The sequence below is a fragment of the Microtus oregoni genome, unplaced genomic scaffold, assembly GCF_018167655.1.
Source record: "Microtus oregoni isolate MIOR12 unplaced genomic scaffold, Mior012 000037F_ref0000500, whole genome shotgun sequence".
Taxonomy (NCBI): Eukaryota; Metazoa; Chordata; class Mammalia; order Rodentia; family Cricetidae; genus Microtus; species Microtus oregoni.
This window is the reverse complement of record NW_024543096.1, coordinates 20268037-20283955: the sequence shown is the minus strand read 5'-3', so window position 1 is coordinate 20283955 and position 15919 is coordinate 20268037. Positions and strand designations below refer to the sequence as shown.

Genomic DNA, 15919 nt, shown 5'->3' with positions numbered 1-15919 from the left:
CAAGGTCAACCGTTATATTTATTGTTTATTATTTATTTATTGTTTCTATAATGTCCTAGGAAAAAGGATGTGGAAATGGGGATTTAACATATGTAAAGCACTTACCTAAGATGCACAAGGCCCTGGATTTAGTCCCATTATGAATACAAATAAGAAAAAAAAACAGCAAGAAAAGTAGAAAAGAGGAAAGGCACAACAGGATGAGCAACTAACCCTAAATCATACTCCTAATAATTAATATAGACTAAATCGAGCCAGTAATAGATCTCCTATCTGCTGAATATTTGCTCAACTTTTATTCTATCCACTCCACCCTGTTAAATCTGTCACCTGAGCAGCTCTTAGACTATTTAAAATAACCCCCCATGGCAATAGTTAATAAAGAACATATTCAATTAAGAAAATTTGTCAAAGAATGACCACGGCTGTTGGGCACTGCAGGAGAATAGAATCTATGCCTTAGGTTTATTGAAAATTAACTGAGTTACTATGGTTTTGGTACTACCTACAGGAAGAGACACTCTTGGAAAAATAGAAGTAGGATTCCTAGAGAAAAGTATTTCAGGTTTCAGCTAGGCATCTATAGATAGATATGTGCACACACTGGCATGCCTGTAGAGCACAGAATTCACTATTGCAAGCACAAAAAGGCGTCAGTTTGCTTCAAAGCCCACATGTTACCCAGGATTCAATGTAGCCTCTTAAGTATTTTAAATGCAAGTATTTTAGTTTCAGTTTATGACTCCGCCCACCCTTTTGAGATGCACACTCCCATTTTGCCAGTTCTCTCAACCATCCATCATCTCTATCAGTATCCTCTTCATCATTAAAACTTTCCTGTGACATTTCCATTTCTAAAGATAACCACAAGCATTTGACTGAAGGTTAGTAGGTAAGCCATGAGTAGGTTGACGTTTTAGAATGGGAAACTCAGAAGAAGCAGAGGCTAAACATGGATGTGGACACCAGTGTGTGAATTCTGAGTAATGACAACCCTTTTTAATAACCATTTCCTTATGAGGAAGATGAAGCGCAGCTACACTAAAACATCCTCCATTCAAAACTGTGGAGTCCCAAATGCTTCAGATGTCATATTTACTTGGATTTTGATATTAATTTTAATATTAACATGCATAATGAGATATTGTGAGTATGAGACAAAGTCAATACCAAAAGGTAATCATCTATGTTTTATAGACATGTTGTACACATAAGATGGTTATTATCTATAAAATTTGAAGTGTACACACACATAGATGCTGACATAGCTAAAGAACAGCACATACATTTCTAGCACTGTCTGTTATTTCTTTTCTCAATTCATGAAATAGTGATGTGGGGAAATAAATATAAAATAATAGAAAATTAATATTATGCTAATTGCTGTTGTAGAACTCTACTCCTGATACGAATCCAAGTCATTTGAAAAAGCATGAAAGGCATTTTTAAATATTCCTAATCCACCTGATTTTAGCAGTAATATGTTTTAGTAATAAAACTAGCAGAGGAAATGATACCTCAGTAAATAAACCAAAATATCACAGGTAAGTCTGTGAAAATATAATCAAGGTCATGTGTGTACTCTACAAATGTGAATTACATTATGACCATGTTTATACATAGGTATTCATTTTAGGCATCTTATGTATAGATTATAGGCATGTGAAAATAAATTTCATCTCTATATGTAAATATATAACTCTTTTATTAATCAGAAGAAAGAACTGCACATTGATTCTGGTTTTAAATGGGTTTCTCTTTTGTTTCTTTACCTTGGAGGTCAAGATATCTTTATGACAGAAGAACAGAAGAAGTACTATAATGCAATGAAGAAGCTGGGATCCAAGAAACCACAAAAGCCAATTCCTAGGCCAGGGGTAAATATATAATGTGTGTTTGTGTGTGTGTGTGTGTGTGTGTGTATGCATGTGTGCATACACATGCAATATTAATTTGTGTTCATTTCCTAACTGTAATATATTTTACTCTTTTTATAAAATTTATTTAATTTTTGTGCATTAAATTTTGATCATGTTTTCCCTCCCCCAACTCCTTATAGATCCCTTGTATATTTTAAGATGAAGATAGTACTTGAGAATTTTATTCTGCATTCTCTGTCATTTTTGGCTTGTTTTGCAGAACAAATTCCAAGGATGTATATTTGACTTAGTGACAAATCAAGCTTTTGATATCACCATCATGGTCCTCATTTGCCTCAACATGGTAACCATGATGGTAGAAAAAGAAGGACAAAGTGATTACATGACTGATGTTTTGTACTGGATCAACGTGGTCTTCATTATCCTGTTCACTGGGGAGTGTGTGCTGAAGCTGATCTCCCTCCGACATTACTACTTCACTGTGGGATGGAACATTTTTGATTTTGTGGTAGTGATCCTCTCCATTGTAGGTAAGGACATTTAATTTTAATTGTGGATAAAGTCCACACTGCTCAAAGCAGTGTCTGCAGGCTTGAGATCTGTTTTACTTTCAAGTGAATTATTAGCATGAAAGAATGGGGGAGATCATAAAAGAAAGCGTTTTCTACATCAGAATTCTATAGTTACAGGCAGTTGAGAGGCACCAGATATAGGAGCTGAGAACCAAGCTCAGGTCCTCTGCAAGAGCCCCAAACCTCTGAGTGACCACTCTCCAGCCTCAGGAACTAGTTTGACGAAATTAATTTATAATTTCCCTAAAACGAGCAGTGAAACTTTTCATCTGACAGTGGTTACAGACTGAAAACACAGCAGTAATAATAGCCATAACAGTGTTTAAAATCAAAGGTCAAAAGATTCAGAGAAACTAAACACTAGACTTTTACAATTAGTAGTTGACTCAGCTGATGGCCATAAAAATCAAAGGGCGGTATTTAAAACGTGGGGCAGCTGGAGTGGTGCCCCGGTTAATCACAGCACTGGGGAGGCAAAGGTTGGCAGATCTCTTTGAAGTTCCAGGCTAGCCTGCTCTACACAGCAGTATTCAGTCCAGCCAAGAGCAAAACTTGCATGGTCAGACCCGATTTAAAAAAAAAAAATTAAAAAAGTTAGAAAATATGTATAATTTTTAAATTTTTATTTAATTATTTCCCTCCCGTTTTTTCCATCTTTTAGAATCAGTTTATGGCTGGCTCTAGCACTGAACTCCATTCTGAGTCCTGGAAATAGATTTTTGAGCATGAGGGTGCATAATCCTTTCTATTCATGACACAACGTTAGTCTCAAGAGAATGAAAAACATCTTATAGATAAAAATAGAGAGGAATGCATCCATGAATTTAGTTAAGATGGAAAAATGTCACAAGCAGTTATTTGCTAAAATACTGAATTCAAGATAGAACAGAAAATTTGAATTTGTAAGATGGAGGACGAAGCTATTTAGATTCGTGATATTGTCCCACATAAGTATCTAAAATTTCCATTTATTTTTCCCCTCCCACATAGGAATGTTTCTCGCCGACATGATAGAGAAGTACTTTGTGTCCCCTACCCTGTTCCGAGTCATCCGCCTGGCCAGGATCGGCCGAATCCTACGCTTGATCAAAGGTGCCAAGGGCATCCGCACCCTGCTCTTTGCTCTGATGATGTCCCTTCCTGCGCTGTTCAACATTGGCCTCCTGCTTTTCCTGGTCATGTTCATCTACGCTATCTTTGGGATGTCCAACTTTGCCTACGTTAAAAAGGAAGCTGGCATTAACGACATGTTCAACTTTGAGACTTTCGGCAACAGCATGATCTGCCTGTTCCAAATCACCACCTCGGCGGGTTGGGATGGGCTGCTGGCCCCCATCCTCAATAGTGCGCCTCCCGACTGTGATCCCAAAAAAATTCATCCAGGAAGTTCAGTGGAAGGGGACTGTGGGAACCCATCTGTGGGGATTTTCTACTTTGTCAGCTACATCATCATATCCTTCCTGGTTGTGGTGAACATGTACATCGCTGTCATCCTGGAGAACTTCAGCGTTGCCACTGAAGAAAGTACTGAACCCCTAAGTGAGGACGACTTTGAGATGTTCTATGAGGTTTGGGAGAAGTTCGATCCCGATGCCACTCAGTTCATAGAGTTCTGCAAGCTCTCTGACTTTGCGGCTGCCCTGGATCCTCCCCTTCTCATCGCAAAGCCAAACAAAGTCCAGCTCATTGCCATGGATCTGCCCATGGTGAGCGGAGACCGCATCCACTGCCTGGACATCTTATTTGCTTTTACGAAGAGGGTTTTGGGTGAGAGTGGAGAGATGGATTCTCTTCGTTCACAGATGGAAGAGCGGTTTATGTCCGCGAATCCTTCTAAAGTGTCCTATGAACCCATCACAACCACACTAAAACGAAAACAAGAGGATGTATCTGCCACTATCATTCAGCGTGCTTACAGAAGGTACCGCCTTCGGCAAAACGTCAAGAATATATCAAGTATATACATAAAAGATGGAGACAGGGATGATGACTTGCCCAATAAGGAAGATATAGTTTTTGATAATGTTATTGAGAACTCAAGTCCAGAAAAGACAGACGCAACTGCCTCTGCCGTCTCCCCACCTTCGTATGACAGTGTCACGAAGCCAGATCAAGAGAAATACGAGACAGACAAAACAGAAAAGGAAGACAAAGGCAAAGATGGGAAAGAAAGCGGGGAATAGAGCCTCGTGTGTTTACAGCCTGTAAAGGTGACTCACTGGTGTTAATTAGACTCTTTCACGGAGCTCTATGCCAAACTCTTTTTATCCAAACATTCTCAAAGGCAGCCCAGCCCCTAGTTCTGATCCAATGAGCATAGGGCAGGCAGCATTGGCACATGGCTATTTTTGCATTGGTAAATGATTCTATAAGAATTATGAGTGTAACTCTGTAGGGAATAATCATTACTACAATCAAGGGTGATTTAATCATTTAACAAGTCCCAAAACCATGGAGACCATTTTATCTCCATATCTTTTCTCTAACTTCTAATTAAGTGTGTACCCCATCTAAATATTGACATTCAGGTACAGACGCACACATACACACAGACACAAATACAAACAGGATTAGTTATGATTGGGAATTCAGTGCAAATATTTTGCCTTTGGTTTGAAATGAAATTACTTGTAACAGTAATTGGAATTAGTAATGAAAGTTTTTGTCAAAACATCTTATTATTAGGGAGTCAGACTCTTTATCCATAACTAGAGTTCAGTTTATATTTTGAGGTGCTCTAACTTACCCTACATTGCATCAAAAACAATTTATAGGTATCTATAAGATGTTGTGGGATTGAAGCATATGAAGGCCACTTATTTGAGAAATCACTTGCATTTGCATAGATTAGCATTCACTTTGATTTATGATGACATCTGCAGAATTTTCTGCTCACTTGATTCTCCCACCTCAGTCGCTTAACTCGAACTTTAGGTTCACTGAGAACAGTTAGCCTGTCTTTCTTACATCCCACATTGTATGTACAATAACTACAGACCTTGAGAAATTATTGGAAATATTATATATATATATATATATATCACATTTCATAATATAAAACACAAAGACTGTTAACAGAAGAAATATTCTGCAAAGTTCCTTTTACTTACATTTATTTCATCCAACTTGCCCAATAAGACAGCTAATGACTCAACTCTGAATGCCAGTTGTCACATTTATCTTCTTATGCCATTTCGGTCCGTCATATTTTATCTCTAAGCAAATTTAATGTTTCCTTTTAATGACATGCACCTTGAAATGCAATTAGCTACTTGATACCCTAGCACTTGTTTGAGCAGATGACCGGAACACAGTATGTACTGCATCTCTTAAATACAATCCTTAATGTGTTTGGCAGCTTCCCAAGTTACAAGGAACACCAGGCTTTTAATACCTGCCCACCAGGTGTGCAGTATGAATGAAACAGCAGCCCACCAGGTGTGCAGTATGAAAGAAACAGGATTCAGAGAGTGAGTCTCAGCAACTTGCATTATCATCACTAATTTCCCTGATTGTGGAAGTAGACCTCTGGACCTCTATTATTTCATCTGTAAATAACATAGTTGACACTTCCTCCATAATATTCTAATCTGTGATATGAAATATACTTTACATTGAGCAGGAAAATAGCCCAGGCTTATCATTTTGAAAGCCCATTCATTTTGAGCTGATTGTAACTACCCTACAAAGGATTGGAAATCAAAAACTTTATGTTTATGAAGCACTTGGTAAGCATAAGTGGCCCTGACTCATTCTCTCGTAATTTTACTCTAAGAAGATGAAGCCATTCTTCCAACACATTATCTTTGCAGAGAAAATAGAGCTGAGTAAAAGTAGACAATGCTGAGGGAAACTTTGAAGTAACTGCATAAAACATACTTCATCAAATTGCTTTTGAAATTCAAAGGTAACACAAGTGTTGGTATAATAAGTAATCAAAACATACATTCTTTATTTCTTGCCCAGTTACAAAGAAAAGTTTAAACATTACTAGAGACATGAAGAGACAAAGATAGAGAATGAGGAATGCAAGGAGGGAGTGAAGAAGCAAAGCTATAAGACCAAGAAGAAAGATATAATTATACAGACTTGCTCAGAATGCTGTCCACTGTGGTGCGTTGTACAGTGTCCTAGAGAAGAGTCTCGTTACACCCATTTGTCTAAGGGACCTGAGAAGTTAAGTGTAAGACTGAAAGCTCTCTGCATCTATGCTTAACCATTTAGCCTAGTTTGGGGGGCTACTGTTTAATTTCTACAGAAGATTCCAAACAGTGCTCAGCTCAGCAATATAGAGCCCTGTGCATCTGTTAAGCTGCTAGACTAGGTTTGGTCGGCTTAATTTGGGGAGCCACACAAAACCTTTCATTTGTAACAAGCTTTAATACATTCAGCTAAGAAATTAGCTTGTTTAACAGTTGAAATCAGTTTCTCATTATTATGCACCCATTAAAAATATAACTACATTGTAAATATTTTATGGATATAGTATGTGCAGATGTTTGGTATACATTACCTGTGATTTGCTATTAATGTTTTTACCATGGTTGATTTTTATGTAAATGTAATATATTGGCAACTGGTTCCTCAATACACTTTTTTTTAGCATTGCAAAAAATAACAGTTATAAAGTTTCTCTTTTTTTTCTACTTCGTGCTGAACATATTTCATTCTGAACTATATAATTTTAAATGTGATATTAAGTTTTATACATACAAATATATTTATCCTCCAAATCACTACTTATGACATAGTATCCATTAAAAATGGTATTTTTGTTAGACAGGATTTCTCCCGGTAGCCCTGGCTTTCCTAGAACTCACTCTGTCTAGAACTCACTCTGTATACCAGGCTGGCCTTGAACTAAGGGAGATCTGCCTTCTTCCGCCTCCTGAATGCTGAGATTAATGGCATGCACCACCCCTGCCTGGTCTAAAAATGGTATTTGACAATAGAATAACATTTAGTAAAAGCTTAAAGCAAGCTTACACCCCTTTTCATATTGGCTCATGTTTGTACTAATTATAAAATGTCATCCCACTGAAGCTACTAGTCGTATATCCACTAAAATTATTTTACCTATTGACATAAAATGCTGACTATATAAATGAAAATATAGAAAGCATATGTGAACGCATATCCATCCTCATAATTTGGGTGAAAACAGGAGAATCTCATTTAACTAATTTGTCTGTTCTCACTGCAAATAGTAAAAGAAATCTGTGAGCTATTTCAAATTTCAAATTGTCACATCTTGCGGTCATAAATATCTAGCATGGTTTTGTAGAATTTTGATAGTTTTATAAGAGTGGAAATTAAATGCATATGTAAATAAAACCATCCACACTAGCAAATTTATCAAACATTAATTGAAGTGATGAAAAGGGGGCAGCGAAATAAGGATGGTCAGTACCTGACCTGGGTTTAGAACTTATGTGTAGAGCCATCAATTTTTCAGTATATGTTTTCACTATGTCATTAGTTTCCTGATGAAAACAATCAAGAACTGCTCCCAGCACATGAATAAGTAGCCATGCATATATGAATGCTGTTTACAAACCCATAGGCTCACGAATGCTCAAAATGTTTCAGTTTGTCAACATTACATTGTAACTATAATTGTTAATAGAATCTAAAATAAAAGTCACTAAAAATGAAAGGTGTCATATTTATTTTGTGTCTCAGTACACTTAGGGGTAAATTTATGGCATCCTTAATAATTGTTAGTATTTTTTTTCTTTGTTTCTTTTTCTCTCCTTTCCTTGTCTTTGCAACACGAACATCTTCATTGTAATGAGTCCTGGATGCAAAAGCTGAGGAAGAGAAGTGTGGAGTTCCAAAATAATTCATTCGGTTCCACAAGGGAGTTTGTATAGGGGGAGATATTGAGACAGGAAGTGACCAAAGGCAAGCATTTAGCTAAAGAAAAGTAATGTATGCCTTTTCTTCTTGTCTTGGCATTGCTAAGCTGCATAGCACGCGTGACAAGTCATATCGTGTGTGCGTGATTCCGAGCCATATATGGATTCCAAACAAACCATGCTCCTGGATAGGTTACTTTTGTGGACCTCTGTTCACACTGAAAATACGAGAGGGTGCTACTTCACACATGGTAGGAAGGTTAGGATAAAACAATTACCGTGAAGCCGTTCGCGCTGTTCCCAACAACGCAGCGTCAAGAACTTAGCTCAGTAGTGGTGTTAGGGTGACGCTCCAAGAGCTACCAAGGATTTTTGGAGTCCCGGCTACTTGTACATTGGGCAGCACCACAACTCAGCCAACATACATGCTCAATAATGGCAACATTTCCTGTTTCATATGAGTCTGCATAAATGTATTCCCAGAAGAGTTTCATGTCTTCTGCTGTAAACAATGAATATTTAGTGATGTGCTGTATATACAAATATTTCAAATGTAGGGTTTATGTGATTTGTAAATTGAACCAATGTGTTTAAGTCCGAAAACCTAGACATTTACAAAAATTTAAATCATTTTTAAAATGTGGATATTTGTTCTAAAATTTAGCTATCTAATTAATACAAACCACTGTATTTTAACTGTGAGCATCCAGGAATTTTTATTTATTTATTTTTAATTTTACATGCTAGCCCCAGTTCCCCCTCTCTTCCCTTCTGCCACCACCGTCCCACCTACCCCCAGCCCACTCTCCCCCACCCACTCCTCAGATAAGGTAAGACCTCCCTTGAAGAGTCTACAAAGTCTGGTACACCAAGTTGAGGCAGGACCAAGCTCCTCCCTCCTGTATCAAGGCTGAGCCAGGTATCCCATCATGAGGAATGGATTCCAAAATGTCCAAGATATGTCTTGGTACCACAGCCAAGGGTCCCTGCAACAGATCAAGCCAGGTAACTGTCACCCACATTCAGAAGGTTTAGTTAATTCCCATGAAAGGCTCCCCAACTGTCATTCCAGAGTCTGTGAGCTCCCACTAGCTTGTGTCAGCTGTCTCTGTAGTTTGCCCAATCATGACCTTGACCTTTCTTGCTCGTAGGATCCCTCTTCCCTCTCTTCAACTAAGCCCCCAGTGCTTAGCCATCAGTCAGTGCTTGGTTGTAGATCACTGCATCTGCTTCTATCAGTTACTGGTTGTAGGCTTTAGAGCATCCAGTATTTTTAATGATTTTCATGTAATATACAGTAGAATTAATAGATGTTACATTGTGTTATTATTTCAACCTTAGAAATAATATAATAGAATGCAAGATGGTTTCAAAAGATTGCCAGGAACTTCTGTAATGGTAATAATATTTGCCATGGTCACTCTGTTAAACAAAATTAAAGGCACTAATTGATAGCATAAAACACCCAACCTGACTGATGGATATAGACAAAAATTTCCCCCAACAGAAAAGCTCAAATCTTCCAATGTTGTAAGCAGCACAAATCCATAACACAAGCAAAATGAGATGTAGAAGTCATAGCAATCTCTCTCCTAGGCGGAGGGGATTATCCATCAGCCAGAGCAGAAGGGAATTCTGCTGAAGCAGCACCTCACGAACACAACAGAAGAACATGAATAATTGATAGTTATATGCAAGCAAGAGAGCAAACATGCTTCTCTTAGCTTGATTCTCTGTCACTCTTGAGTTGCACTTAGAGTAGTGATTGATCTGTCTGGGGGAAGCGAAATTGAAAAGATTTGAGTAACTTCTCCAGTGCTTTCATGTGCTACAGCTGGAAGAACAGAGAACCCTATGAACATCAAAACTCTAGAAGAACTGAGCAAAAATACTCCATGTTCCAAATAAGCTGATAGGCCCTAAGTTTTATAGTATTCTTATAGAAGCAGAATATCTTTAAAATTATGTTTCTCTTATCAAAATATAATTATCTTAAACACTTATAATTCATTTATACTTCAGTAAAATATAAAATGTCAAATTTATAGAAAATAAATCTCACTAGTATTAAGAACATTCTAAAATTAAATTACAATTATTTTAAATTTAACCTAGATTTCCGGGTGCTGTTTTGATGTGGGAGTGTCATATATCAATCTGTTGATTTCATTGGTTAAGCAATAAAGAAACTGCTTGGCCCTGATAGGTTAAAACATAGGTGGGAGGAGTAAACAGAATAGAATGCTGGGAGGAAGAGGAAGTGAGCTCAGAGACGCCATGCCCCTCTCTCCCGGGCAGACGCACGCGATAAAGCCAGCTGCCAAGTTAGGCATGCTGAATTGTTCCCGGTAAGACTGGTCTACACAGATTATTAGAAATGGGCTAGTCCAGGTGCGAGAATTAGCCTAGAAGAGGCTAGATAGAAATGGTCCAAGCAGTGTTAAAATGAATACAGTTTGTGTGTTGTTATTTCGGGCATAAGCTAACAGGCGGCCGGGGTGCTGGGGACGCAGCCCCGCCACTCCTATTACTACACTGTTTTAATAAAAACATTCTTTTACTTATGGTTAACCTTGTGGTTGTTTGTGAATCTCGAGATTTATTCTCATTTATTTAAGTATCTTTTCCATTCTTGTGTTCAAAAAAAAAAAAAACCTTTAACATGTGATTTTTCCAGCACTTGAGAATGGGAATATTTATATGAGAATTTCATCTCATTCATATAAGAGGCTTGAGACAACTGTAATACAGAACCTTCCCCTAAAAGAAGCAAAATCTTCCCATACCCTACCCTCACCTCTGTTTAGTCCTTTAATCCTTAGTATTCCTCCATTTCTTTCTTTTGAAAAGTGTTCTTCTATCTCTCAACATTCTTTAAAAATTGGGTTGTGGCCCCAGCTAGGTCCTTGGGCAGCAGAGCAGAGGTGCCTGAACTGGCCTTGCCCCACTATAACACTGATGATTATCTCGAATTATCACCATAGAATCCTCGTATGGCGACGGATGGAAATATAGAGACTGAGACCCTCATCAGAGCAACGGACTGAGCTCCCAAGGTCCAGTTGAAGAGCAGAAGGAGGGAGAAGATGAGCAAGGAAGTCAGGACCGCGAGGGGTTGGTCCACCCACTGAGACAGTGTGCCTGATCAAATCCAGGGAGCTCATCAAATCCAGCTGGACCGGGACTGAATGAGCATGCAATCAAACTGGACTCTCTGTGGCTGACAATGGGGGCTGACTTAGAAGCCATTGATAAAGGCACTGGGACTTGTTTCTACTGCATGTACCGGCTTTTTGGGACCCTAGTCTATTTGGATGCAAAGCTTCCTAGGCCTGGATATAGCGGGGAGGGCCTTGGACTTCCCACAGAGCAGGGTTTTCTGCCCTCTCTTAAGGAGGGAGGGGGAGGGAGGAAGGTGAGCGGGGGAGTGGGAGAGGAATGGGAGGAGGAAAGGAAGTGTAAATTTTTGAATGGAAAATTTTTTTAAAAAAAAATTGGGTTGTGGGGTAATAGCCACACGGCTGTGCATATCTCTTTAATTTCTGTCTGTGACTGAACAGTGTTGTTCTCCTCGATAGTTTTAAGTATAAAAAAGAAATAAAACAAATAACATCAAATACAAAATAATAATTCTACATTAATGTATCTTGCTTTGAGGATTCCTAATAGTGCTAGTCTTCTAGTTTGTTCATTTGTTGTTGTAAGGCGCCATCTGGTGGATTGTTCTGCACATGCCTTGTCTGTGACAGCTCTAGTAAAGGTCTCTGGAACACGTCAACCTTTTCCTGAGGACGAAATCGCTCCCATTTGTGAACCATTGTTCTTGGCTTTGTTTACCAATTAATGAGTGACAAATGACTTGTTCTACCCTTGCTAATAATTAAGTGCAAGAAGCACAGAGGGAAGGCTACTTTTTAATTAGAGGGGATTGTTGGTTTATTGTCTATTTGTTTAATGGTTTCTAAAAAAGAACTTCTTCTGAATAAAAAAAATTGCCTTACACTTATAGAATGTCAAGCCAGTTTTTGCATCCTTAATGAATAAGTGGTACCTTGTTTCATTACATGTGGAAATGTATATCTGTAGCTATATTTCCTTGTACCTTAATATAGAAAAGGCAAGTTCGTCAACTTTCTCCATATACTATTCTTCTCCAGCATGAAGCTTCCCATTCCTCAAATGACTTTGCTTATCCTAATGTGGCAGGAAGGATTCTGCTCAAGAAGAAAGCCATCTATAGACATCACACAGAATGAGACTTACCCAGCGTTCTCTATTAGAAAGGCTCTGTGTAGGCATTCATTACAATATTTTAGATATAACTTCCATAAAGATGTGGCACACCAGCTTTTTTTAAATATTGGGTTTCTCTGTGTAGCCCTGGCTATCCTGAAACTTTCTATGTAGTTCAGGATGTTCTCAAACTCAGAGATCCACCTGCCTCTGCCATCAGAGTGCTGGGATTGAATGCCTGGGCCACCACCACCCTGCAAGCTTTTATTCTTAATAGTAACTTCTCACTCCTAACTGAGTGATTTAAAATTCATGATTATTTAATTTGATAGGCTGAGTTAAAAATATTAATGAATTTGGACTTTCAAGACATCTATGGAAATAAATGAATAACGACTTCCATTAATCTTCTTCTCTATAACGCGTGAAAATTATTCCATGACTCAGACAAACATTTTCAGAACTCAGGGAATTAGGGAAAGTGTTTTAGGGAAGGTGTTGCCTTTTGGGAAGAGCAGGAAGTTCTGCAATAACTTTTGATTTAAAACAAAACAAACAAACAAACTGAGGCTCACAGCCTGACTCAGATATCAGTCAAGACAAAGAGACTTATGATACCTGGTGGGAAAGAAACCCTCTGTCAACAGAACGGTGCCCAATGAGGGGCGGACCAAATCCACTTAAAAGCCTGAGAGAGCGTGGGAAGTTATTCTAGATAGAAAAGAATAGAGCTAAGCTCGTCTTCTTGATAGCACCACTTTCTTGGATGGGCTCTGCTTGCTAGAGACAAGTGTTCTCAGTTAAGAGAGGCTTCCTGACTCAGCTTTAGCTGCAAAACCTTGCAGCTCTTTTAAGAGGTCTTGCCAAGAAACACTTAAGTGATGTTGATGAAAAGCTGACCGTGTTCTTTTTGGTAGTGGCAGAGATCTTGAAATGCCACAGAGTTGTGGCAATAAACAGTACCTCTGCCATGAAGCTTTTTAAACAAAATAATCACAGAATAACTCACTGTTGGCTTTGTTATTGAAGGAAAAAACACCAGACCCAGAGACCATTAACTGTCACTAGTTCTCATATACATACAAAGATCAAAAGAAAAATAAGTAGCCTATGGTAACTCTCACCCAGGTAATGCCAGATTCTTTATACCCTTGGCAATACTTAAAATATATCCAAAATTCTATGTTTTGGTAATTGGATTAAAAATATGTTTTTCAAAACTCACTTAAAATATGTTCTGTAAATTAAATATAACTGAGTCAGAAACACCAAGAACAAGTTTTCAACACACAGGGAAGACCATAAATATGCACAAAAATTATAAAGTGGCTACTGAAGGGTTCTATGTATAAGACAGAAAGTTTCATTAGAGTGGCTCAAAAGAAGACGTGAAATAAAAGAGAGAGAAAGTATTATACTAAAAGTAGTTCAATTAGGATTCTCTAATTTGAGGAATGGATAGGGAAAAAAGCATGAAGGAAATTGAGCATAATCACAGGCACCTGGAGAAAGCCAATCAACGCCCAAGAGGGAGAAGAGGAGCAGAAGAAAGAGAACAGGCAGGAAAGACACTTGGGGAAATAATGGATGGCAGCTTCCTAAATCTGCCGAAGACATTTCAGAAGCTCAGTGAGGCGTATCAGACATTAGAGAGCTGTCCAAAGTCACCATTGTCACACTGTCGAAAGTAAGTAAGTCTTAAAACAGAGACATGAGTTGCCTCATGCAAGGACTCTCTGATAAGACTAGCAGCTGGCTTAGCATTGGGCATCTTGAAGGTCAGATGACAGGTGGATGTTTCAAAGTTCTGGAAGAATTAGCTAGAACACCTGTGATTTTCATTGATCATAACGTCTCTTCACAGCAATACAACAGTGACTAAGAAATATTCTTATTTCAAATACATATTATAATCTGTCATGGCCATATATTTTATCATGCCTTTGTAAGATGTTAACACTAATACAAACAAGCACATCCCTAGGCTCCTGAGAGCAGCATGTCACTTAGTATCTGGATTACTTCTCCTTTGCCTTTGTCCTGGAAATCTATAATCGCTTAAAAGTGTAGTCTCTCGTGGAAAAGTGTAGTGAGCTGCGTGGTGTCACACCTGATGGAGATGTATAATCAACTCCTGAAATGGCTAAGGCCTGACCTATGCTATGATCACGCAATGATCATCAGCTGCTTGCATATGTGTGGGCCTATGGGCAGTGCCCACCTGGCAATCCAGGATTGGCAGCCCATGCCTACGTAAGGGCTGGGAGAAGTTTGCCCCGAGAGAGAGTGGAGAGAGGAGGGAGGTCAAGGAGAGAGGGAGAGAGAAAGAGAGAGGAGAGAGGGGAAGAGAGAGAGAAAGTGAATAAAGTCCTGGAATAAACTGCAGTGAGAAGAGCTCCAATGGTCGCGTCATCCTTGCTGGAAGAGGTGGGACATGACAGAAAAGAATATTCATTAGATATTAACCACAGATATTTTACTGTCCCTCAGCTATCTGGTCATCTAGTTGCTAGACACTAGATTATCACTAAATGATTCCCTGTTCACGAATCTCCTGGAATGCTGCCTAAAAGTGAGAACACTAAAACTATTACCGTAAAACTTGGACTTTCAACATAATTTCTTTCTTTTTTTTTTTTTTTTTTGTTTCTAAGGCCTCTCGGGGGAAATTGAAAATGGCTAAAATCAGAAAGGAAATAGAAAATTAAAGACTTGTAGAGACTCATTAAGAATGAGTATTGCATTTGTAAATTTAAATACTATTTTAAGTGTTTTATATTAGGGCACTTATTGGGTCATTTAGTGTAACAATCATATTCCAATTGCATTTAAAGTGTATATTACTAATAATACAGAGAAATCTATATGTTTGGAGATGTCAGAAATGCATTATCCTTTATTCTAGCAAAAAGCTTTGAAAGAAGTGAGACAGCATGAACAGCTCTTTCTCCCACTTGCCAAAGAATATACAGACCTTCAATCACTGCTTGGCCTACATTAGGACAGTACAAATGAACCGATGTACATTTGCACGTCTTGTTTACACTTTTGCTACATTGAAAAAGACTCATCATTTCTCCCCAGACCAAAAGAAAAGATATTCAAGGAAAATAACTGAGGGTTACCCTCCCGTGATGGTGGCTCTAACAACCAGAGGACACTGTCCTATTCCTGTCCCCTGTCCCTAAGTACAGAGTGGCATGGAGAGTAAATAACAGAACTGGAAGAGTGCAAAGGGGAAATTTTAAGTCACAGAGAACTGATATTGATCGCTATAAAGACGTTTGTCCTTAGACTTTAAAGGATGGAGGGAGAATTATATTTCCTCCTGCTTTCAAGCTATCCTCCCAGACTTCCTGTATGTAGAGCTCAAAAT

At 38.4% G+C, this 15919-nt stretch overlaps 1 protein-coding gene and 1 long non-coding RNA gene across 3 annotated transcripts in view; one reads left to right on the top strand and one right to left on the bottom strand.

Moving 5' to 3' along the window:
- Scn9a (sodium voltage-gated channel alpha subunit 9) overlaps positions 1–4635 on the top strand; it is a 125564-nt gene extending 120929 nt beyond the window's left edge. Inside the window, exons 25-27 of the mRNA XM_041631406.1 lie at positions 1773–1877; positions 2140–2410; positions 3443–4635. Of these exons, the coding sequence (XP_041487340.1) occupies positions 1773–1877; positions 2140–2410; positions 3443–4635 (1569 nt within the window). The remainder of the gene's footprint in view (positions 1–1772; positions 1878–2139; positions 2411–3442) is intronic.
- LOC121433146 overlaps positions 1–15919 on the bottom strand; it is a 106231-nt gene that overhangs the window by 77484 nt on the left and 12828 nt on the right. The gene's annotated exons all lie outside the window — the stretch shown is intronic.